This window comes from Nerophis ophidion, linkage group LG04 (assembly GCF_033978795.1).
Source record: "Nerophis ophidion isolate RoL-2023_Sa linkage group LG04, RoL_Noph_v1.0, whole genome shotgun sequence".
NCBI lineage: Eukaryota > Metazoa > Chordata > Actinopteri > Syngnathiformes > Syngnathidae > Nerophis > Nerophis ophidion.
In genome coordinates, this window is record NC_084614.1 from 29,191,732 (window position 1) to 29,218,795 (window position 27,064).

The 27,064-nt window shown below is 39.3% G+C and overlaps 1 protein-coding gene across 6 annotated transcripts in view; it reads left to right on the forward strand.

Moving 5' to 3' along the window:
• The window catches only part of LOC133551266 (seizure protein 6-like), a 282,658-nt gene that overhangs the window by 178,711 nt on the left and 76,883 nt on the right, over positions 1–27,064 (forward strand). For all 6 annotated transcript variants that reach the window (XR_009806459.1, XM_061897798.1, XM_061897794.1 and 3 more), the window contains exon 4: positions 23,813–24,005. Coding sequence is in view for 5 of the 6 variants with exons in the window: in XM_061897798.1 (XP_061753782.1) it covers positions 23,813–24,005 (193 nt within the window). In the remaining variant the exon portion in view is untranslated. The remainder of the gene's footprint in view (positions 1–23,812; positions 24,006–27,064) is intronic.

A 27,064-nucleotide genomic window follows, 5' to 3' on the forward strand; every position in this document is an offset into this window, starting at 1 on the left:
TTTTCAAATGTTTTTTAGAGGGCATGAAGGGCGCAATACATGACTCTCATTAGCTGCATTGTTAGCCACCTGGTACTATACAGTATATTAAAAATTAGAATGCATAAAAAAAGAAAAACATGTGTTCTTGTCTTGCACAGGGATTGTAAATGATTAGCAAAATTCCAAAAAGAGTGCAGCTCCCCTTCAAGGAAGAGCTTCCATTTAAAGTCAAATATATATTTTTTTCATTCGTACTCCTGTCTCAGAAGTCAAAGACCAAATAGTTTGAAAGCTTGAGAAATTCTCCCAAACATGTTGTAGGTAAAAATTATATAGGGTTTCTGCGGAGCATTAAAAAGCATTGAAGGTAATTAAATGGATTTTGCAAAAATTAAAGTCTTGAATGGTGTTAAAAAGTTTTACATGCAATGTCCAGAGGCATTAATAATGTTATACAATTGTAGGACAGTCAATACGTCAATCAATTAAATGATGAATTAAAATGAACTTAATAACATAGCGGCCATTTAATGAATTGTGTTTCTTTTCTTCAGCTCTGACTTTTAAACTGGATACAAGAGGTATTCTTAGGTCCAAAAGAGAGAAAAGCGCTGCCCCCATAGCGGCACTTTGCTGGCCGGCAAAATCCAACGGCTCTGGGGGCCCAAACTTTGCCATTCTATCTTTACCATAGGCAGCGGGCAGGGAACCTATGGCTCTAGAGCCAGATGCAGCTCTTTTGATGACTGCATCTGGCTCTCAGATAAATCTTAGCTGACATTGCTTAACACGATAATTAATTAACAATTCCGCTGGTAATCACAGTGTTAAAAATAACCTTCAAATTATAAAACATTCTCATGCATTTTAATCCAACCATCCGTTTTCTATCGCACCTGTTCAAGATGTCGCATTAATGGTAAGAAGTATTATACTTATTATTGGTTAACTTTCAGAATAACAATTTTATTAAAAAGAATAAGAAACTTACTATACTCTAAAAATGTTGGTCTTACTTAAAAATGCAGGCATTTAGTTGTTTTCAGTGTTAAAAATATTATATGGCTCACACAGAAATACACTTTGAAATACTTGGCTTGCATGGCTCTCTCAGCCAAAAAGGTTCCCGACCCCTGCCATAGGTGAATACAGAATTGGATGTTTATTTAGAGAGCTTAAGTGCAGTTCCTCTTTAAACATTTTGATTGAAGGTACAGTGTAATGATTGATAAAGCAACCTTTTAAATAGCTATTGTCTACGGCCATTGCGCAAAGTCAGAACACCGGATGATACTACAGAAAAATAAATGAATACAAATAAATCCTCTGATTAAACGGTCTTGCGAGGCAATTCTACAATCCCCGTTTCCATATGAGTTGTGAAATTGTGTTAGATGTAAATATAAACGGAATATAATGATTTGCAAATCCTTTTTAAACCCATATTCAGTTGAATACACTACAAAGGCAAGATATTTGATGTTAAAACTCAGAAAGTTTTTTTTTTTTCAAATAATAATTAACTTAGAATTTCATGGCTGCAACACGTGACAAAGTAGTTGGGAAAGGGCATGTTCACCACTGTGTTACATCACCTTTTCTTTTAACAACACTCAATAAACGTTTGGGAACTGAGGAAAGCTCTGAAAGTGGAATTATTTCTCATTCTTGTTTTATGAAGAGCTTTAGTCTGCTGTCGTATTTTACACCTCATTATACCTGCACTCTTTTACTATGAAACCACGCTGTTGTAACACGTGGCTTGGCATTGTCTTGCTGAAATAAGCAGGAGCGTCCATGATAACGTTGCTTGGATGACAACTATTGTTGCTCCAAAACCTGTATGGACCATTCAGCATTATTAGTGCCTCACAGATGTGTAAGATTCCAATGCCTTGGGCACTAATACACCCCCATACCATCACAGATGCTGGCTTTTGGACTTGCACCTATAACAATCCGGATGGTTATTTTCCTCTTTGTTCCGGAGGACACCACGTCCACAGTTTCCAAATGTAATTTCAAATGTGGACTCTTACGACCACAGAACACTTTTCCACTTTGCATCAGTCCATCTTAGATGAGCTCGGGCCCTGCGAAGCCAGCGGCGTTCTTTGGTGTTGTTGATAAATGGGTTTTGCTTTGCATAGCAGAGTTTTAACTTGCACCTACAGACGTAGGAACCAACTGTAGTTACTGATAGTGGTTTTATGAAGTGTTCCTGAGCCCATGCTGTGATATCCTTTACACACTGATGTCGATTTTTGATGCAGTACCGCCTGAAAGATCAAAGGTCCGTAATATCATCGCTTACGTGAAGTGATTTCTTCAGATTCTCTGAACCTTTTAAGGATTTTACGGACCGTTGAGAAATGTTGTTCTAAAACTGTTCGACAATTTGCTTACAAAGTGGTGACCCTCGCCCCATCCTTGTTTGTGAATTACTTAGAATTTCATGGAGGCTCCTTTTATACCCAATCATGGCACCCACCTGTTCCCAATTAGCCTGCACGCATGTGGGATGTTCCAAATAAGTGGTTGATGAGCATTTCTCAACTTTATCAGTATTTATTGCCACCTTTCCCAACTTCTTTGTCTCGTGTTGCTGGCATCAAATTTTAAAGTTAATGATTATTTACACACAAAAAAAATGTTTATCTGTTTGAATATGAAATATGTTGTCTTTGTAGCATATTCAACTGAATATGGGTTGAAAATGATTTGCAAATCATTGTAATTCGTTTATATTTACATCTAACACAATTTCCCAAATCATATGGAAACAGGGTTTGTATATATATATTTTTTTATATATATTAGGGCTGAGAATCTTTGGGTGTTCCACGATTCGATTCAATATCGATTCTTGGGGTCACGATTCGATTCAAACTCAATTTTTTTTTTCGATTCAACATGACTCTCGATTCAAAAACATTTTTTTCCTGATTTAAAAGGATTCTCTATTCATTCAATATATAGGATTTCAGCAGGATCTACCCCAGTCTCCTGACATGCAAGGAGAGTAGTATATTTTTGTAAATAGCTTTTATAATTTTAAAAGACAATGTTTTATCAACTGATTGCGATAATGTAAATTTTTTTTAACTATCAAACGAACCAAAAATATGACTTATTTTATCTTTGTGAAAACATTGGACACAGTGTGTTGTCAAGCTTATGAGATGCGATGCAAGTGTAAGCCACTGTGACACTAATGTTCTATTTTTTATTTCTTTTTTTTATTTTTATGAATGTCTAATGATAATGTCAATGAGGGATTTTTAATTACTGCTATGCTGAAATTATAACTAATATTGATTCTGTTGTTGATAATATTCATTTTTGTTTCACTACTTTTGGTTTGTTCTGTGTCGTGTTTGTGTCTCCTCTCAAATGCTCTGTTTATTGCAGTTCTGAGTGTTGCTGGGTCAGGTTTGGTTTTGGAATTGGATTGCATTGTTATGGTTTTGCTGTGTGTTGTTTTTTAAAAAGGAGACCTGATTCTGAATCGCACAACGTGAGAATCGCGATTCAAATTTGAATCAATGTTTTCCCACACCCCTAATATATATATATATATATATATATGTATATATATATATATATATATATATATATACATATATATATATACATATATATATATATATATATATATATATATGGGCTTCACGGTGGCAGAGGGGTTAGTGCGTCTGCCTCACAATACGAAGGTCCTGCAGTCCTGGGTTCAAATCCAGGATCGGGATCTTTCTGTGTGGAGTTTGCATGTTCTCCCCGTGAATGCGTGGGTTCCCTCCGGGTACTCCGGCTTCCTCCCACCTCCAAAAACATGCACCTGGGGATAGGTTGATTGGCAACACTAAATTGGCCCTAGTGTGTGAATGTGAGTGTGAATGTTGTCTGTCTATCTGTGTTGGCCCTGCGATGAGGTGGCGACTTGTCCAGGGTGTACCCCGCCTTCCGCCCGATTGTAGCTGAGATAGGCGCCAGCGCCCCCCGCGACCCCAAAAGGGAATAAGCGGTAGAAAATGTATGGATGGATGGATATATATATATATATATATATATATATATATATATATATATATAAACATGCGGCCGAATCATACCAAAGACTATAAAAATGGGACCCATTACCTCTCTGCTTGGCACTCAGTATCAAGGGTTGGAATGGGGGGTTAAATCACCACAAATGATTCCCGGGCCCAGAGGGTGAAAAAGGGGATGGGTCAAATGCAGCGGACAAATTTCGCCACACCTAGTGTGTGTGTGAAAATCATTGGTACTTTACCTTAACTTAATTTGCAGTCAGACACTTGCTTCCGATCGGTCGGCCAGAGGCCAGGCGAGGCAGAACCGCCGCACTGGGCCGTCTCACGGGTGCCGTCTCACGGGTGCCTTCCCCGCACTAGAGACACACTTGCCCAAACAACTGTCAAGGGTGCAGTAAGGACGTTGCTTCTGAGAGATCCCCCACTGCCTTTGTCTTCTATTGACATCACAGAGCAGTCAGTATCTGCAATATCTTCCTCAAAGTGGAGTATCGCGGGATGAGATTTTACGAGAATTCTCATGACCCAAATCACCCTTTAACGTAAACACCTACAAGTTGCAAATCTTAATCATCATTTTAGAAATATCCCTTTGATTTCGTAAAAAAACTGCAATTGAAAGGCAGTTACATACCACAAATACAGATACATAGCCAGCATTTCAACATCAATGGCATTAATTGAAATACCGGAAAAGATAGCAAAAAATGTGCTACTGCAGTGCTTATAAAAGTCCCTTGCTGTCGAGTGGGTTCTCAGGACCACCAAGGAAGGACATTGTTGCGCAGGTTAGACTTTCTTTTATTTTTCAATAATAAAAAAAAGTTTCTACGGGTTGCTTTTCAGCCTTATCATGTTCTTCTTCCTCTGCCGCTCCACCTTTACAGTCGCGTGGGTCTTCATCTTCCCGTGTCTCTCTCTCGCTCTCGTTCAGCATCCGCTTCTCTTTGGCTTCTTCTGTGATCGCCGCCTCTCTCCCTGGCGTTTACGGTTGCTGCCCTTTTATACAGTGCGAGAGGAGATTTGATTTGTGCCCAGCTCGCCATCCACTCCTCCTTGCCGCCATCTTGGGCCGGGCTCCGGCGTGCCCCGCCTCGCTGTCGGACTGCCGGCCCCGCCTCTCCACAGACACAATTAATTTATACTCTTAATGAAAAAATTACAATGCTATGGCATCAGAGGAATGGTCTTGAACCGGGTAAGAAACTACTTAACCAACAGGAAGCAATACGTGAAGTTAAGGAAACATACGTCTACTGAGCTGAAAATATTTGGTGGCGTACACCAAGGATCAATACTGGGACCAAAATTGTTCAATCTTTATATGAAAGACATTTGTAAAGTAACAAATGACTTAAATTTAGTATTATTTGCAGATTATACAACTGTGTTTTGTTAACAATAGAACACACTGAAGCTAATACAAATAAAAACAGAATAATTTAACAAATTAAATAGATGGTTTGAATCTCAGTAAATCTAAAATAATGCTATTCGGTAACCATAGAAGAGAAAGTCAAACACTAATACAAATAGACTGAGTAGATCTAGAAAGGGTAAAAGAAAACACATTGTTGAATGTAAAAATTCATGATGAAATGAACTGGAAACCGCATGTAAAAATATACAACATACAGTAGCAAGGAACATGTCAATAATGAATAAATCAAAATATGTTGTGAAACAAAAATCACTTCATATTCTTTACTGCTCACTAGTGTCACCTTATATTAGTCATTGTGCAGAAATATGGGGAAATAACTACAAATGTGCGCTACATTCGTTAACCGTGTTACAAAACAGATCAAATAGATTGATACATAATGTTGGATATAGAGAACATACAAACCCTTCATTTACTAAATGAAAAAATATTGAAATTCAACGACTTGGTGCATTTGCAAACAGTTAAAATGAGCAAACTATAACTTGCTACCCAAGAATGTACAACAATTCTTCTCAACAAAAGAATACTAATGTAACCTTAGAGGAAAATATAACTTACAAAATATGTGTATGCACGTACAACACTTAAAACTTTGAGCATATCCGTATGTGAAATTAAATTATGGAAAGGATTAAGCAGAGAAAACAAACGATGTACTAATATGATCCAGTTTAAACAACTGTTCAAACTACAAGTGTGTACAAAGTACAAAGAAGAAAAATTATGATAATTTAATTTCATTGGGTGAATCATAACTGACTAAGCTATTATGAAGGGAACTGTTGTGTTTAGAATTAATTGATGTTGTGTACAACTTGAGAACAGGAAGTGAATATATGTGTTATTAATTACTGTGAAGTAGAAAGTGGGCAGGATTAAATAAGCTTTGCTTCTTCCTACTCCTTTTCATACATGTTAAAAGGGAAAAAGAAGTATAATATTTGATGTATCATATTGAAACTGTATACATGTACAAAATAAATTTAACCAAACCTAACAGATATTCACGCACGGAACCAGTAAGAGAATGCACAGGTGAGCAAGTGAGCGAGAGAAATATCCCTCTGGGTCTTTGGCTGCAGTAGAGCTGAATTTAAGGTAGTGTGATGTCTTCCGACATGGCCAATGATTTATAATTGAGGCAGGACAGCTGTTGCTGGTTGCGGTGACAAGTCACAGGGAAGGTGACAGATGACAGGGCCCTCGGGGTCCAAACCCTCTCTCAGTCCAAATGTTCTATGCTGAATGCATCCCCCTGTGTCCTTCATAAGTCTTCTTTATCTAGTTGAATGAAACGGGCACACATTCATGTCATGTTTCACCTTTAGTAGAATTAACATAAATTGTCCAAAATGTATTTTAGTCATTCTCAGGAGCAATGTAAATGTTAATGACCATTGTACATTGACAATTTTTAGTTAAGTCAGTCATAATGACATGAATATTTGTTTTAATAAGCTCAAGATTTTAATTATACTGTATATATATACATATCTGCGATGAGGTGGCGACTTGTCCAGGGTGTACCCCGCCTTCCGCCCGATTGTAGCTGAGATAGGCGCCAGCGCCCCCCGCGACCCCGAAAGGGAATAAGCGGTAGAAAATGGATGGATGGATATATACATATACACTGTATATATACATATATATATACTGTATATATATATATATATATATATATATATATATATATATATATATATATATATATATATATATATATACTTCTCATGGAACTGTCATAAGATGTGCAACAAATCCAGTCATAAAATTTCCTCGTTTACAAATATTCCAATATTCCAAAGTAAACTTTAAAGGCCTACTGAAACACCTGTACACCTGTATATTTATATAGCGCTTTTCTCTAGTGACTAAAACCTTCGAAATAACTTTTTCACAGATTTCATTATTTGGATGGTAAGTTTCCTTTTGTAGGCGAGCGATGATAGGTGTGGTTGATGAAAGAGTTGTTGGATGTTGGAAGCTAGAAAATGTCCGATGTGTTCCAACAGTTACCCTTAATGCAGTGTTGCAGTGCAATGATTTTTGTGCATGTCACACAACGCGTGTTTGTGAGACGAGGGCGTGTCGTGTGCGGCCATGCTGGGGCGGTGTGGCCACAGTGTCGAGGGTGGCGGGATGTGAGGCCGAAGATAGGCAAGGTGCGCGGGTGTGGTTAGTGCCTGTTGGTCACTCGCTTCTTCATTATAGAAATATGGCATGCTACCTTATGTTGTATATTTTTATGAGTTTTCCAATCCATCATATCCTTTTCTGCTACAACCAAAAATGTTTTTTTCTTTCACCCTTTGCTGTCCACTATTTGTGTTTGTGTCTGATTCCTCTCTTCTACTGTTACCAAAGTAGCATCATTTTTACTGAGATTCAAAAATATTCCATTATTTTTCAAACCATCTCTTTATTTTGTTAATGTCTTCTGTTATTTATATTAGCTTCCGTGTGTTCTCTATTGAACAAAACACAGTGGTGTCGTCCGCAAATAATACTAATGTTAAAGTCCTTTGTAACTTTTCAAATGTCGTTTTTATAAAAATTTAAAAATGTTGGTCCCAGTATTGATCCTTGGGGTACGCCACAAGATATCTCTCGTACTGTTGTCATATTTTCACCTTCAAAAATTGCTTCCTGTTGGTTAAATAGCTTTTCACCCAGTTCAAGACAAACCCTCTGATGTCATACCATTATAATTTGTTGATTAAGATGTAATGATTGCTTTGGTTTGATCCATCAATACTGCAGCTGTGCTCTATTTACCAATTTATTGGATTGGCAATTTCCTCTGTTATTTTGATTAATGCCATTGATGATTAAATGTTGGCTAAATATCTATATTCTCTGCGAGTATTCCACTTTAGAAATAGACCAACAAATTGCATCACTGCAACTTCAATTGCACATTAAAGATGTATCCCCCTAAGAGGCAAGTGACGTTTTGTGTCCATGGATGTTTTTTTGTCTCGAATAATTTGCAGGATAACTTGAAAACAATATTCATGATGTTTCATTATGTAGCCAAGCAAGCTCTGTAAAGGTTGCTCCATGTCCTTGATCTAAAAGTAGTATCAGACCTGCATGGACAAAGTAAATTATATCTGGTCATCATTAATGTTAATGGCAGTGATGGTCAGAGTGTCTAATGTTATAAAGGTCACCAGCTGAGAATTTACAAGCCCCATACATCGACCAGAGACATCCACATGTCCTGTAGATGATATTTGGGAACAAAGCCAATTTGTCTTGTAATAGTTGGCAATAGAATATGTGAAACAAAACCAAAAGCATCAGGCTAATACAGTATAGGTTATCATGACATATAACTGTAGTAGGGCCTGAAGGGAGGAGTACTTTTTTCTCCTACGCATGTTCGTTTATTCTCTAATAAAGCTTACCAAGTCGTTATCAATTTTTGGATTCACCATCTCAGATTTATTTCACAGTGTGATTGTTTGAAGCAAAGAAAAACAATTCCCTCATCGCCACAAGCAGGAAAAGGAGACATCCTGCCCACCTCTGGCGCCTCACAAAATGTCTGTCTTCTCCTTCCTCCCAAGGACTGATATAGTCTTTTCCAAAGTGGAGGTTTGGTTGTCTTTGTCCCATCTGATTCCCGTTTCCATGGTTACTGTTCCGCTGCCGGCTTATCTTGATGATTATTGCCGCTCGCAAATACCGCGCACGCTGTTGTCAGGGCTCTAAAACTCACCATTTAGAGTAATAACTAATGATTTACTATGTTAACTATATGGTAGTTAGCATGCAAAAATATGGCAAAATCAATATACTTCTTTTATTAGGTGTCTGTTAGTGCTAGTAAAATGTGTAGTTAGTAATACAAATAGTCAAATCCTTCAGGCCACTTGGTGGCTGAAAAGTTTGGAAGTATCGGTGTGCCCCGTTCAGTTTAATCTGGGTACTCATGCTTGCTTCCACAACCAAACAACATCCATGTTGGGCTGGTGAAGTCATCAAGAATAGGGTCGTGCTCCTTTGTGACCCCAATAAGGACAACTAGAGTGTCTAAACATCTTAAAAATAAGCATTCAATTAATTATAATTATTTTGAGCCAATGATTGACTGAAAACTGTGTCTATGTTGGTAAATTAGCAATAATCGACCGAATGATAGAAGGAAGTTGTTCATTTTAACTGTATTATTGCTTTGGCGTTTCTGAGGATAAGGAGGAAATGTAATTCAAACCATTGTTGAGGTTGTGAAGTGTAGATTGTTGTATTGACAATATAAAATACACTACATATGAGAATATGAGACCACATTAGTATTATCGCCAAAATGACATCTGTTGCCATGACTCCAGGATGCAAAGACAGGTAGGCGACGTGCAGGTAAACAGTCCTCAGGGACGACCAGAGTAGCCATTATCGTGGTCCACGGGTAAATTTGACGAGGCAAAACAATGCAAAGCAAAGTTGAAATCAACAGGAAAAACACCTCTAACAATTACCACAGATAACCTGTAATGAACAACAGACCAGCACCATGAGACATACAGTATAACGCTGGAATATAAAACCTCCTGATTGGTGATCAGCGACAGGTGAGCTTCCCAATTACCAACGAGCAATAGGTGAGAAAAATTGTGTTTAACAACAGGGTTAAAGTCATCACCTGACATGCCAACAAAGGAATTGGAACAAAGTAAATAAGAGCGCAGAACAAAAGGACAATAATAAATTAAAAATATATATACCAGAAGTTTAAAAAAGTCAAAACTAAGTCAGGGGGGAGGCGTAACTTGTGAGGCATCTATGAGCCACCTTTGTTGCCGATGACAAGGAGGAAGAATGGCACGAGATAGGCACTTTATCAGCTTGTGTGAAGGTTGAGTGCCGAATGGGAGCATTGTCAGCTGGCATGGAGGTGAGGCACCTGATGGGTGCTTTGTCAGCCAACTCTGGAGGTCGGGCGTCAGGTGGCCAGTCTTGCAGTTAGCCAAGAAGCGGTGGGATCTCGGAAGGTTGGTGGCGTCTCAAGAAAACCCACCGGAGGCAAAGCAGGTGGTGGCATTTCAGGAAGAGGAAGCAGGTGACGACCCTGTCGAAAGAGAGACAAACGGCGGCCTTGTCAGAGAGAGCTGAGGATACAGCTGCAAGTAGTAGCACGTTCCCTCCAAGAGGCGCAGGTACTACCTGGCCAGAGGACGAAGCTGTATGCTGGCGACATCAACTGAAGCAGCTGTAATAGCAGCCAGGGATAGGCATGGGGAGGCCTGAAGGAAGATTGTTGAACTGAACATTTTTACCCAACAAGGTGGCGTAGGGCAGGGACGCATGTCATAGGAGCTTTGTGCTGTTGTGGCGCAGGAATGGAGGTGTGTGGAGCCTTAAACAGAAGTGTGCTGGTATTTGCGGTAACTGGGCCTTAATAAGCCGGGGATAGCTGGTACTGGCGATAGCTGAGCTTTTGGAAAGCTGAAAATTTGGAACAAGCGGAGGCTTAAGCAAAAGTGAAAGAGTTTCCATGTCAACAAAATTATTCACAAAAATTTAAAAGCGATTAATTGTTAATTTGTCATTCATTTGTATAGCTGGAGGGTCGCTGAAGCCTATTTCAGCTGCATTCGGGCGGAAGGTGGGGTATACCCTGGACAAGTCACCACCTCATTGCAGGATCAACACAGATAGACAGACAACATTCAAACTCACATTCACACACTAGGGCCAATTTTTAGTGTTGCCAATCAACCTATCCCCAGGTGCATGTCTTTGGCGGTGGGAGGAAGCCGGAGTACCCTGAGGGAACCAACGCAGTCACAGGGAGAACATGCAAACTCCACACAGAAAGATCCCGAGCCCGGGATTGAACTCAGGACTTCTCAGGACCTTCGAATTATGAGGCAGATGAAATAACCCTTCTTCCACCGTGCTGCCATTATTAATCTTTCTCTGGAAAATGTAATTTGTGCTCAGATTTGTGGGTTTTTTACACTGATTTGTATGAGAAAATGTGTTTCCATTTTCTTACGATTCTGACTTTTAGAATGAATTACCAACAAAAAACTAAGGACTACTGTCATTTTAATAAGACTGAAGTACTTTTTGAAACAGCAAACACAAGCGGTACATTTGGTGTGGTTTCAAAATGGAGATTTGAAGACAACAGCTGAGCAGAGTGGTGTCATGGCAGCTTGTGATAAAAATCTAAATCAATCAAAGTGTCTGACCTCATGGATAATTCCAGAGGAAGTCACCTCCAAACTCTCGGGGAGTCCATTAGCCTCCCGGCGCTTATTGTCAGCTACCCCTTCAACCCGAGTGATAGTTTGTCAACCAGATCAGATTCATTTTGTTGCAGCTGATTTGGTTTGTTCACACAAACTCACTGCCTTGGCTCTTCACAGACAGACTCACTAATACTACAGTGCACACAATAACTTCAGGAAAGTTGGTGGGCAGCATTTTGTGTGAATGGTAGCATACACGTAAACTGAGTGGACATTGACTCTAATCGCTTTCGCAAATTACATATATAGGTCACGGTCCACGTCTTGGACCATGCCATGTTCTGTTTTGTTTCAGTTTTGTTATCACAACCTGTTTTGTATTTGACGTCTTTAGTTCCCGGTGGCACTTCCTGGTTTGTTTCGGTTGCCTAGTTACGCATTTAGTGTCACCTGTTCCTTGTTTTTGCCCTTGATGATTTCTGCCCCTATATATGCCTGTCTTTGTTTGCCTTTCGTCCTCGGACTTTAGTTTGCTACACGCAACCGATGACGTCGCATTTCCCCCATTGTGGTAAAAAACTTTTTGTTATACAATAAGCTAGCTTCCATGCTATTTTGTTTGTTTGCTTGTCCCTAATTTTCATACTAGCGCGTTTTGTTCATTCTAGCTTCCACGCTGGTTCTGTTTGTTTTGTCTTTAGTGCCTTGTGCAAGCGTTTTTTGTTTGTAGCTTGTTTTTGTAGTGTATAATAAATCATTATCCTTACCCTCACGCTGTGTTCCATCCTACGCTGCACCCACGAGAGAACAACTTTTCACCACGATGCCAGCTAGACGTCACTATATATATATATGTATATATATATATATATATATATATATATATATATATATACATATATATATATATATACATATATATATATATATACATATATATATATATATATATATATATATATATATATATACATATATATATACATATATATATATATATATATATATATATACATATATATATATATATATATATATATATATATATATATATATATATATATACATATATATATATATATATATATATATATATATATATATATACATATATATATATATATATATATATATATATATATATATATATTTATATTAGGGCTGTCAAAGTTAACGTGATAACGCGTTAACTATCCATCCATCCATTTTCTACAGCTTATTCCCTTTGGAGTTGCGGGGGGCGCTGGTGTCTATCTCACCTACATCTCAATAATGGCTCTCTTTTTTTAACGGGCGATTAACGCACACGCGTCGTTTTTCAATCAATCAATGTTTACTTATATAGCCCTAAACCACCAGTGTCTAAAAGGGCTGCGCAAGCCACAACGACATCCTCGGCTCAGATCCCACATCAGGGCAAGAAAAAACTCAACCCAATGGGATGACTATCAGAAACCTTAGAGGGAACCTGCCAACACCACCCCCTAGACCCCCAACCCTTCAACGCCCCTTGGGCGACCGGTGCAATGGACGTCGAGTGGATCTAGCATAATAACTTTTGACTGCAGCTGAGTTACCCCGTAGCGTAACTACATTTACAAAATAAAAATGTCTTACATTACGTAATGATCATGCTTTGTCAATAGGGACCGGTACTTTTTTGGCACTGGCTGAAACCAGCCGGTACTACCGGGCACCGATTCACATAAGATCCAGCGGTGCCATGTTTCGGTGCATGGGTGGCACATAACACGTCTGTTTGAATTCGCATTAGCAAGTGGCAAGTACTTGCTGGCACTTGAGAGGAAAACAGGCGATTTCGAAGCGGACTCTTAGTAATCTTGCAAACCATCAATGTTTCATGACAAAAATCCAAACATGCCAAATAGAAAACGCGCTAAAGTGTGGCTCGTCTTTTCCAAATGCGATGCTGATGTAAATTACGCTCTCTGCAATATTTCTGACGGTCACATCAAGGCAGGTGGCTTGAATACTTCCAACCTGAGGAAGAACCTGGTTAAACACAGGATTTTTTTCATGGCTGAAGAGTGCAGCCAAGTTAGATGTACGGCCGCGGAAAAGATTGTGTTAACATTTGGTGACCATATACAGCGACATCATCCTCCATGTCTGCTCCAGGTAAAAAGCCTACTGTATAAGGATGTTAGCTTTTCATTTTTAACTTGCAACTATCAAAATTAGCTTAGTTCTTCGTACTGTACTTTGTAATGTTAATGTAAAGCGTTTGCTTCACTTTCATTCGTAGTTTAATACTTTTGAAAAAAAAAAAAGTATTTCTTTTTAGTCCATACTCTCTTGCTCGTTCGTATAACTTAATTGCCTCCATGGACACCCAGCCCATATTTTTAGATGGAAAAAGAAATATGCGGTCGTCTCCAAGGTTTCTCATAGTCATCATTGTCACTGTCACCGACATCCCACTGGGTTGTTTTTCCTTGCCCTTTTGTGGGCTCTACCGAGGATGTCGTTGTGGTTTGTGTTGTGGTTTGTGCAGCCCTTTGAGACACTAGTGATTTAGGGCTATATAAATAAACATTAATTGATTGATAATGAAATGAATTAATCAATTCACATTATGTTTTACATACAGTGAATGTTCACAGTCATCTTGGAGAAAACTAATCTTCAAGTTTAAGTAAACAGTGGTATTTCAGTTTGAGCACATTCTAAGATAATGCCCCTTAGTTTGATATTTGCAGGTGGATTGGATCACTTCTCGTAGGAAAGAGGCCCTAATTGGGACTTCGGAATGCAAAAAGTGATAACCATATTCTTGAGAGGTGACTACCTGTCTAGCTAAACGCCAACATTTAAGGTCTGACTTAAGGCTTGTTTTCCAGACACTTAGACATTTTCTTTTATGGTCAGGATGTTCTCCCTCGAGCCAGCGCACTCACACAGACAGGAGGTAGGAATATAAGACTGGTGGTTTGGCTTCTCCTAGTTAGGAGTCCTCCATTTTTTTTACTTAGATTCCTCCGGGTACCACAGACCTGTTAAAAATGTCGCTCGCTTTTAATAAAGCAACTTTTTGTTCCGTCTCGCAAGATTAGAGCAGCCATATTTCGTAGTAGATCTACAAGCAAACTATTAATGACTTCTCAATCGGACTTTGACCGATCCATACTATGTATAGATCGATCCATAGGCTCGCCAAAAGATGTACTCATATCTGTAAAGTTAAAAACAACCATCAATTTGTAAGATACATTTTTACAATGCTAATTATATATATATATATATATATATATATATATATATATATATATATATATATATATATATATATATATATGTATATATATATATATATATATATATTTTAGAGCTGTCAAACGATTAAAATATTTATTCACAAAATTAGCATTTTGTCCATGAAATGAAATTAATCGTGACTAATCACAGATAGGTATATTTTCCACCATTAATACGCATAACTTAGATCATCTTCAGGGGAGGTGGCTTCATATTGCTGCATTACAATGTTCTAACCTTCTGTATTAATTAATAAAAAGTAATATTCAGCATGCTAATCATTCTCTAATTGGGGAGTCAACCAGAACATGTTATTCAAATATTTACACAATATTTCAGCCAGCCAGAAAAATTGATGTTAGCATAACATTGGCAAAAAAAGCTAAAAAGAAAGTCAGACTTTGTTTTCTTCTGGACACTGCTTTACATTACATTACTTTATTTTGTTAGGTGTGGCAGCTAATATGAAGCAGTACATTAGGGAGAAACCCTATTCATGTATAAACTGGATGTACAGTGTAGCACTTTTATTTTGAAGTCATAAACGTGTGTGATTGGTTTAAGAAAGTGTCTTGACATGTTTTGATGTTGGATGAACTGTTTGCAATTAAGTCTCCTTTTGACATCCTGCCCACCGTCTTTCATTTTTGTTGAGCTTTTATGTCATCTTACTTACTAAAGCAGTCACAGTAACAATCTAAATGTTTTGTTATCACTGCACCTTAATCCTAATCTGAACACGGAAGTGAAGCACCACCCAACTCTGAACAATACACGCAGCAGGTGTTTGCTGCATGGATGTTGTCTCTTCTCACGGCAAAAAAAAATCCTTTCTTGTCGGGAGAACAAGTTATTATGGCTTTGAACCTGATATTTCCATAATGTGGCCTTTTCTTTGTCAATTTATGCTCGCTTGTGGCTCATCAGTAGCAAGTGAACCGTAGCTAAATCCTCCCCAAATACTGGAACGACCCGAATGTCAAAATTATAACAAAACACACATTTTAGAATGTATCAATCAATCAATCAATGTTTACTTATATAGCCCTAAATCACTAGTGTCTCAAAGGGCTGCACAAACCACCACGACATCCTCGGTAGGCCCACATAAGGGCAAGGAAAACTCACACCCAGTGGGACATCGGTGATAATAATGATCCAGTGGGACGTCTGTGACAATAATGATTATGAGAACCTTAGAGAGGAGGAAAGCAATGGATGTCGAGCGGGTCTAACATGATACTGTGAAAGTTCAATCCACAATGGATCCAACACAGTCGCGAGAGTCCAGTCCAAAGCGGTTCCAACTCAGCAGCGAGAGTCCCGTTCACAGCGGAGCCAGCAGGAAACCATCCCAAGCGGAGGCGGATCAGCAGCGCAGAGATGTCGAGGCGGATCAGCAGCGCAGAGATGTCCCCAGCCGATACACAGCCGATACACAGGCAAGCAGTACATGGCCACCGGATCGGACCGGACCCCCTCCACAGGGGAGAGTGGGACATAGAAGAAAAGAAAAGAAACAGCAGATCAACTGGTCTAAAAAGGGAGTCTATTTAAAGGCTACAGTATACAAATGAGTTTTAAGGTGAGACTTAAATGCTTCTACTGAGGTGGCATCTCGAACTGTTACCGGGAGGGCATTCCAGAGTACTGGAGCCCGGACGGAAAACGCTCTATAGCCCGCAGACTTTTTTTGGGCTTTGGGAATCACTAACAAGCCGGAATCCTTTGAACGCAGATTTCTTGCCGGGACATATGGTACAATACAATCGGCAAGATAGGATGGAGCTAGACCGTGTAGTATTTTATACGTAAGTAGTAAAACCTTAAAGTCACATCTTAAGTGCACAGGAAGCCAGTGCAGGTGAGCCAGTACAGGCGTAATGTGATCAAACTTTCTTGTTCTTGTCAAAAGTCTAGCAGCCGCATTTTGTACCAACTGTAATCTTTTAATGCTAGACATGGGGAGACCCGAAAATAATACGTTACAGTAGTCGAGGCGAGACGTAACAAACGCATGGATAATGATCTCAGCGTCCTTAGTGGACAGAATGGAGCGAATTTTAGCGATATTACGGAGATGAAAGAAGGCCGTTTTAGTAACGCTTTTAATGTGTGCCTCAAAGGAGAGAGTTGGGTCGAAGATAATACCCAGATTCTTTACCGTGTCGCCTTGTTTAATTGTTTGGTTGTCAAATGTTAGAGTTGTATTATTAAATAGAGTTCGGTGTCTAGCAGGACCGATAATCAGCATTTCCGTTTTTTTGGCATTGAGTTGCAAAAAGTTAGCGGACATCCATTGTTTAATTTCATTAAGACACGCCTCCAGCTGACTACAATCCGGCGTGTTGGTCAGCTTTAGGGGCATGTAGAGTTGGGTGTCATCAGCATAACAGTGAAAGCTAACACCGTATTTGCGTATGATGTCACCTAGCGGCAGCATGTAGATGCTGAAGAGTGCAGGGCCAAGGACCGAACCCTGGGGAACTCCACACGTTACCTTAACGTAGTCCGAGGTCACATTGTTATGGGAGACACACTGCATCCTATCAGTAAGATAAGAGTTAAACCAAGACAGGGCTAAGTCTGACATACCAATTCGTGTTTTGATACGTTCTAATAAAATATTATGATCGACGGTATCGAAAGCAGCGCTAAGATCGAGGAGCAGCAACATAGATGACGCATCAGAATCCATCGTTAGCAATAGATCATTAGTCATTTTTGCGAGGGCTGTCTCCGTCGAGTGATTTGCCCTGAAACCGGATTGAAAGGTTTCACATAGATTGTTAGACGCTAAGTGTTCATTTAACTGCTCCGCAACAATTTTTTCGAGGATTTTTGAAATAAAGGGAAGGTGAGACACCGGTCGGTAGTTTACCATGAGGTCAGGATCGAGGTTAGGTCTTTTAAGAAGAGGATGAATAACCGCTTTTTTGAATGCTAGGGGAACAGTGCCCGAGGAAAGTGATAAGTTTATAATATTTAGCACTGATGGACCTAATAATACAAAGAGCTCCTTGATCAGTTTCCCAGGAAGAGGGTCAAGTAAACATGTTGTTTGTTTTATTCCATTTACACGTTGTAACAATTCCTCTAATGTTATTTCCTCAAAACGAGAGAAACTATTTTGGAGGGCAGTATCCGCCGTATATACAATCGTGTCAGTGTTAATAGAACCCCGTTGTAGCTGGGACGCATTGTCTGTAATCTCCTTTCTAATGACTTCAATTTTCTTACTAAAGAATTGCATAAAGTCATCAGCTGAGTGGGTGGAGCTACTGGAAGGAGTCCCTTGTTGGGTAAGCGATGCTACCGTACTAAACAAAAATTTAGGATCGTTTTTATTACGGTGGATGAGATTTGAGTAATAATTAGCTTTAGCTAAGGTAAGCATGCGTTTATAAGTTATTAAACCATCACTAAATGCTTGATGGTGCACCTCAAGTTTAGTCGTGCGCCATTTGCGTTCCAGCTTTCTGCATAATAATTTCTGAGCTCTAGTTTCTTCTGTAAACCACGGGGTGCGCTTTTTTGGAGCCTTTTTTAACTTTAGCGGTGCTATGTTATCAATGGTTTCGCGCAGGGCGTCGTTAAAGTTGTTAGTGAGGTTATCAATAGAGCCCACATACTTTGGGAATGGTTCCATTACCGAGGGCAGTAGGTCAGCAAGAGTTGTCGTTGTGGCCGTATTAATGTTGCGGCTGCTATAGCAGTTATTATTATTATTAGTTTGACGAACATGCGTCTGAACCTCGAATTTTATAAGGTAATGATCGGACAATACTTTAGTATACGGGAGTATCGTAACTTTGGAAGCGGTGATACCCCTGACAAGCACTAGGTCTATCGTATTACCGTTGCGATGCGTGGGTTCATTTATTATTTGTGTGAGACCACAGCTATCAATTATAGTCTGGAGCGCTACGCACGGTGGGTCCGATGGGGCATTCATATGGATATTAAAGTCCCCCATTATGATTATATTATCGGCGTGTGTCACTAGATCAGCAACGAACTCTGAGAATTCATTAATAAAGTCCGAACAGGGCCCTGGGGGGCGGTAGATAACAGCCAGGTGTAGAGGCAGCGGTGTGACAGACCTCATAGTAAGCACCTCAAACGATTTATATTTATTATTTATGTTAGGACTAAGGTTAAAGTTTTCGTTGTATATTAGTGCGACCCCCCCACCCCTTTTAAGCGGACGGGCAATATGCGCATGTGTAAAGTTAGGAGGACATGCCTCATTTAGCGCAAAAAAGTCGTTTGGTTTAAGCCAGGTTTCACTGAGACCGATGACGTTAAGATTGTTGTCTCTGATAATATCATTAACTAACAACGTTTTAGGAGACAATGATCTTATGTTTAAAAAACCTATATTATAGGTAGTGGGCTGTTTTAGGGAATTTTTGATCAAATTATCCGTAGTAGCAATATTAATAATGTTGTGTTTATTATGCCCAGTGCATTCAGTATAATTACGACCATATCTAGGAATTGATACGACGGGAATGATCCGATTGTTTGTTTGTTGCTTTGATAAACTGCACGCATCATGGTTAGCCACCTCAGTAACGGGGATTTTCCGATTGTTTGTTTGTTGCTTTGATAAACTGCACGCATCATAGTTAGCCACCTCAGTAAAACACATGTCCAACTCTGAAACACTCAAAGCAGAAAAAACTTGTTCTAATTTAACAGACTCCTTACCCAGACCAGTAGTCTCGCACTTTCCATCTAAATCCGTCTTCGGGATGGAGGAAAGTGGTGTTCTGTGGGGATTAGCCTTCTGCTTTGTTTTTAGCCCCGCTCGACATCCGCGTTTCCGATCACACCGCTGGCGTCTGCTCCGTAGACGGCCCCCGCTGCTACTAGACTCCCCTGCTTCACAGGCCGCTGGACGTAGCCGCCGACGAATCCCCATGCTAGTTAGCATGTTTAGCACGCCCGCGTCTATCAGTCCAAAACGGCCCAATATGTCCATATCCAGAAGTGTCTGGCGGTCGTACGTGATCACGGAGTGACCACGTCGCAGCCCGTCCGGGCGCCGCCATCTTGTTATTGCATCAATAGAAGTTTAAAACATATGCAATTGCATGCAACACGTTTTTTTTTTTTTGTCAAAATGAAAATAAAATATTTAGTAAGAAAAGATGTAGAATTTTATTGGCACATATTATTTCCAGGCTTTCGCGGGCCATATAAAAATGATGCGGATGGCCATGATCTTGACACTAATGACATATATAGTTTTTTTTAAAAGTACTCTATGTCTGATTTTGATTCAGATTTTTTATTTTTGATTCTTTAAACACTTGTCCGTAGTGTTTCATGAAATCTCATCTTTTTTTCATTATCAGTGTGATAGGTTTGAGTTTAAGAACAACTTTCCAGTCTGTGAAATTACATTTGCAGTGATGGCAAGATTTTTTTAAGACAAATTGGAACACAAAGCTAAAAAATACCTTTTGTTTGTTTGTTTTAAAACATACAAGTGGACATAAATTAGAATTAATAATAATGTAAAAAAAGACTGACTAAATTGTAGTTGGGAGTGACAAAGTGTGTATTGATTGCTTTTGAATCTTATTAAACCAATCCAATCCAATTCGCTTTATTTATATAGCACATTTAAACAGCAAAATGTTTCCAAAATGCTGCACAACAATATTAAAAACAATATTTAAATACTATCCTGAGCTCCACCAATGACTGAATAAAAACAAAAAAATAAAAAATAAATACATATAAAACACAATATAATATAATATAATATAAATATAAAATAAATATGATCAAAAACGAAATTAAAGGGTAAAACCAATTAAAACAGTAAATAGAAATACAAATTTTAAAAACACAGAAGACAACAGAAGACCACACAACTCACATAGTGTTAAAAGCCAGAGAAGAAAAATGGGTCTTAAGATGAGACTAAAAACACTCCACTGAGGGAGCAGTTCGAATATTGAGGGGCAGAGTGTTCCAGAGCTTAGGGCCGACCACAGAGAACGCCCTGTCACCCCTAGTTTTAAGTCTGGTCTTGGGCACCACGAGCTGGAGCTGGCTCTCGGACCTCAGAGCACGTGCAGAATAGTAAGTTGGTATGAGGTCCGATATATAATGAGGTGCCAGTCCATGAACAGCTTTAAAAACAAAGAGCAAGGTTTTAAAATCAATTTAAAATGAACAGGGAGCCAGTGCAAACTCTCAAGAATTGGGGTTATATGCTGGCGTTTCCTGGCCCCTGTTAAAATTTGTGCTGCCGCTTTTTGGACTAACTGCAACCGGGAGAGAGCTTTTTGACTCATGCCAGCATAAAGTGCATTGCAGTAGTCCAAGCATGCACGACTTGTTCAAAAAGGTTAAAAGATAAAAACGGTTTTACCTTTGCTAGAAGACAAAGATGATAAAAACACGATTCTAAAACGTTTGTTTGTCAAGTTTAAAATCACTATCTATAGCGACGCCAAAGCTGGCGACCTTGGGACGCACATAATTTTGCAATGGTTCCAAGTCAGTGAGGGCCGGACCAAAAACAAAAAATTTAGTTTTTCCCTCATTCATTATTAAAAAATTGTTGGCTAACAAACCCTTGATGTCGCATAGACAGTTGAGAAGGGGTGTCTGGGGGCCGTGGCCTTTTGAAATCGGCATACAGATTTGGTAGTCGTCTACATAAAAGTGATAAGACACTCCATGCCTCTTAAAAATCTCTCCAAGAGGGAGGAGATATAGAGCGAACAGGATGGGGCCTAGAATAGATCCCTGGGGGACACCACAGTAAAGCGGAGCAGAAGATGTGGTGGTGTCCCCCAGTCTGACAGAGAAGGACCTTTCGGACAGGTAGGATCTGAACCACTCTAATGCAGTCCCCCTGACACCCACACAGTCTCTCAGGCGGTCTAAAAGAATTGTGTGGTCGACTGTGTCAAAGGCAGCTATAAGATCTAAAAGCACTAAAATGGCAGAGGTGCCAGAATCAGACTTTAAAAGCAAATCATTTAAAAACGTTAAAAGTGCAGATTCAGTACTGTGCAAAGCTTTGTATCCAGACTGAAATTAATCTAAAGTGCCATTTTCATCTAAAAAAGGCTGCAGTTGCGCCAATACATATTTCTCCCAATTTTTTGACAGAAAAGGTAATTTAGAAATGGGCCGATAATTTGACAAACTTGTAGGATCAAGACCTGTTTTTTTGATCAAAGGTTCAACAACAGCTCCTTTATAAAAAGAGGGCACACTGCCAGAAATCAAGCTGCTGGTGATGATGTCCCTAACAGACAAACCAATAGAGTCCCAGACTTCTTTAAAAAAGCGAAGGGGGACTGGGTCTGTGGGACAGGACGAGGGTTTTAGTTTGTCAACTATTCCTTTAAGCTCAGGCATAGACACAGGCTCAAACTGACAAAAAACTGCCCACATTGAAACTCAATGGAGGAGAAAGATTTGCCTGAAATGTAGCAACCTTGTCGTTAAAAAAGGAGATAATTTTTTAACAAGTTTCACTTGTCATCTCCAGTTAAGTGGCTGGATTCGGAGTAAGAACAGAAGTAATAGATTTAAAAAGAACAAGTGTCTTGTTGACACTATTTGAAATTAAGTCTGACAAATATTTAGTTTTTTCAGCTTTAACCACACTTTGATGATTAATCCATCCATCCATCCATCATCTTCCGCTTATCCGAGGTCGGGTCGCGGGGGCAACAGCCTAAGCAGGGAAACCCAGACTTCCCTCTCCCCAGCCACTTCGTCTAGCTCTTCCCGGGGGATCCCGAGGCGTTCCCAGGCCAGCCGGGAGACATAGTCTTCCCAACGTGTCCTGGGTCTTCCCCGTGGCCTCCTACCGGTTGGACGTGCCCTAAACACCTCCCTAGGGAGGCGTTTGGGTGGCATCCTGACCAGATGCCCGAACCACCTCATCTGGCTCCTCTTTGATGATTAAGTTAAAGTTAAAGTACCAATGATTGTCACACACACTAGGCGTGGCGAAATTTGTCTTTTGTATTTGACCCATCCCCTTGTTCACCCCCTGCGAGGTGAAGGGAGCAGTGGTGATTTAACCCCACAATTCCAACCTTTGATGCTTAGTGCCAAGCAGGGAAGTAATGGGTCCCATTTTTATAGTCTTTGGTATGACTCGGCCGGGGTTTGAACTCCCAACCTACCGATCTCAAGGCGGAGACTCTAAACACTAGGCCACTGAGTAGGTTTCCGACAGCTTTCTTTTAGAATTTGATACGAGACCTCCAAGTGATCCCCTTTCCACTTACGCTCCACCCTTCGCCACTCATGCCAAGCTGTGCGTGTGGTGTCATTGAGCCAAGGCTCCTGTTTTGACTTTGGACGTATAGCTCTGAGGGGCATTATACTGTCCAGAATCTCAGAACATGTGGAAATAAAAGAGCACATCAATTGTTCAGTATCTGCAGAGTGTGATATACTCTGCATGGACACAGTGAACAAAGGGGAAAAGGCGGCTGCAGTGTCAGACCTAATAACACACCCATGACGCACGGCAGGCGGTTTTACATCAGGGTCCAAACTTAAATTGAACATAACAGGACTATGATCGGAAAACACAGCATCACCAACAACAACATTGTCAACATTAAAACCATAAGACAATTATTAAGATATCAATACAATGACAAATTGTTTTTAGATTCAATATAATAATTTCATAACTCAACAGTGCACTGGAGTAGTGATTTACATGTTATTTAGACCATTACAAAATACACACTCTTTGTAATGTGGATGTTTGAATTATACAGTGTACGATGCAATATATACAGTAGTTTTTATTTGTTTAATGGAAGACCCTGTTATTCTGTTTATTTCAGATCCTGAATGCAAGTATGTCAGAAGGGGAGCAAGTGACAGTGGAGGACACAGGTGGCCGAGAAGCTTTTGCCCTTGCTAATGAGACGGTCCTAATACGTGGACTCGTATTACGTAGTCGGAGCAACCAGATCTCTATCCGTTTTCGTAGCGACCAACAGCGTAACTCCGGAGTCCTCCAGCTTCATTACAAAGGTGAGCATCTGATGTGCACATTGCAGTATCATGTTCCGATCCACCTCGATTTGGACAATGGAAACACAATTCATATAAATTCATTGATTGACCATTTAATCAATAATAATTATGATGGTAAGTAACCAACATTAATATGTAGTATTATTATTAATTATATTAAAAAGGTGTATATGGTTTTATTGATTAGTTAATGTAATATATTGTCATACTAAAAATAATAGCAGTAATACAATGATTATAATAATAAAGATAATTATGTTGATAGTAATAACAATAATAATAAAAGCATTATAGTCCTTTTAGAATTAGTATTACTTTTAGAATTGTCCACTCTAATTGAGAAAACGTTGAATAGAGTGTTTCCAAAGTTGCTCACCTTCTTAAAAGGTACCTTGCAATAGTAAGTACAGTAGACAGTGCTTTAGGTTTGATAACAATAAAAGCCAGTGTCATTTGTACACATTACAACCAGACGGGATCTGTATTCCAATACACTTAAATAAAAACTACAAGTGGCAGCAACAAAGAAATTGTTACCAATGCTCCATGGCAGCATATATGGTGGGCCATAAATTTGCCTTCCGCATGTGTTGAGAAAGACAGAGTGAGAGAGAGAGAGCCAAAGAGATTGATCTCCCATGTTCACCGCAATGTCCGTTTATCCTAGCAATCGCACAAAGTGGCCGGCAATTACATGCCCCATCGATTTGGTTTGATGGTGGAAGCTGGTCAACAAAACATTCATTCCACCACATTACGGCAACTCTTTCATCAGCTGTAAAATGAAAAGCGCAGAGCAAACATTGCTGCCGATGGGAAATAAATCAGCCCATCGCTGCTGGTTCTGGTCTGTTGGTGTGCATTGTCAAGCAGGCTTGAAGATAACATCGTGGGGTCAGTGCAGTAGCTGCAGGGCACATTTCAAACATGGTGCTGTCCAGTATGTTACATTTAATGTACGTGTTTATTTTTCACTCCCTATTTTCCACATGTTTATAGCAAATGTTGGTAAATGTGTAAATAACTCTGCTAAGGTGCAAACAAGTGAGTTAGTTGGTGTTACCTGACATACATTTGCAATACTTTCAATATACAGGTAGGTCATATTTATTGAATATGTCTTTAAATGACTAAGTGTACAATAGTGTGACACCCCGCTAGGTTTATGAGGTTGAGTTTGGTTGAATTGAGTTTGTGTTTATTTTGAACATGCATGCATGCATACAACATGATACATCACAATTTCTAGTTTCTCTATTCAACATGTCTTAAAAGGAGTATGAGAAAGCAGAGCTTATTTAATCCTACCCCTTTTCATTTACATAGCAGTTGCTAAAACCTTAGTTCACTTCCTGTTCTCAATTTATTCACAATATACTCCATAAGTAATAACATTAAAGATAAATAAATAATATTTAGTGAAATAAGTTATATTTCGTATGGTGAGAGGAGTAAATGGATGGATGGTAAAACTGCAATGAAACATGTATACTGGTAAGTACTACAGCTAAACTAACAAATAAAAAGGAAAAAATATATATCACATTTTGCGAATAACTATCAATACACCCATCCATCCATCTTCTTCCACTTATCCGAGGTCGGGTCACGGGGGCAGCAGCCTAATCAGGGAAGCCCCGACTTTCCTCTCCCCAGTCACTTCGCCCAGCTCTTCACAGGGAATCCCGAGGCTTTCCCAGGCCAGCCAGGAGACACAGTCTTCCCAATGCATCCTGGGCAATCAATATACAATTATATCTAAACATATCAAACTAAATACACTTCCAGGCAACGCCACACGAAAGGAACTGAATGAAGATGGTGAAATGTTGTGCTAATATGACACAACACGTCTCTCTGCGAACAGTGTCTGATAAACAGGTAGAAAGACAACTTCAAAATACATTTAGCCAACAAAGTTACAATACAAACGTAACAGAAATTGTTTAAGAAATACGAAAATACTGCCGGGGGAGGAAAAAAAAAATAGAACTTGGTTTCCTGTCACACGAAGGTTGCCCACTGCTGAGTCTTCAACAGGATGGGTTGAATGCAGAAGACACATTTTGCAAATATAAATTATTTTAATCTTAGAAATGTTTAATGAAGCAAATACTGTACTTACCAAAGCAAACAATAATTAGGAACTGTAGCACAAAGTGAGGCGTGTTCTGTGTTTGTTCTTGATGAAGTTCATGTCAGAAAAGGCTGATTCACAAAGATAAGTTGAACCAAACAGGCTTGCAACATTGATGGCTGCTGCGCATACACCACTGTACTTTTCTGTGTCAAAAAGGCACCAAAAGTTTGGTGCAGTTTGGTGGGCTTTGAATTTTAAACAGTCAGGAAAGAAGAGGAAGGAATTTAAAAGGTAAAAAGGTATATGTGTTTAAAAATCCTAAAATAATTTTTAAGGTTGTATTTTTTCTCTAAAATGGTCTTTCTGAAAGTTATAAGAAGCAAAGTAAAGCAATAAATACATTTATTTAAACAAGTGAAGACCAAGTCTTTAAAATATTTTCTTGGATTTTCAAATTCTATTTGAGTTTTTTCTCCAGCGAGACCAGCTTGCTAGTAAATAAATAAAATTTAAAACATAGAGGCAGCTCACTGGTAAGTGCTGCTATTTCAGCTACTTTTAGAACGGGCCGGCAGGCGACTCATCACGTTGGTGACCCCTGCGCTAAACGGATTGTGGTCCTTATTTTGCTCACTCAAGAGACACAATCCTCTGTGTACAGGCTTAGTCGGTTTGCTTTTTGCGTGCGCTATCCGGTTAGCACATGTTTTAGTACTCACAAAGCTTTAGTACATCAGACCGTAAAAGTAAAAAAATATAAGACTCAGTTAAAATACGGAGCTAATTAAAATTTCAACATCAGTGACATTAATTGAAAACACCAGGGAGTGAAAAGAGAGTTTTTAATCTCAGAAGTTTGCAAAGGAACCCAAAACAGAATAAGCCGGGGAAACTGGATATACAAGCTAGCGAGCGGCGCTAGCAAAAGAGGGTAAACCAAAAATCAAGGGTTGGAGGCAGCCAGTTGCATGAAAAA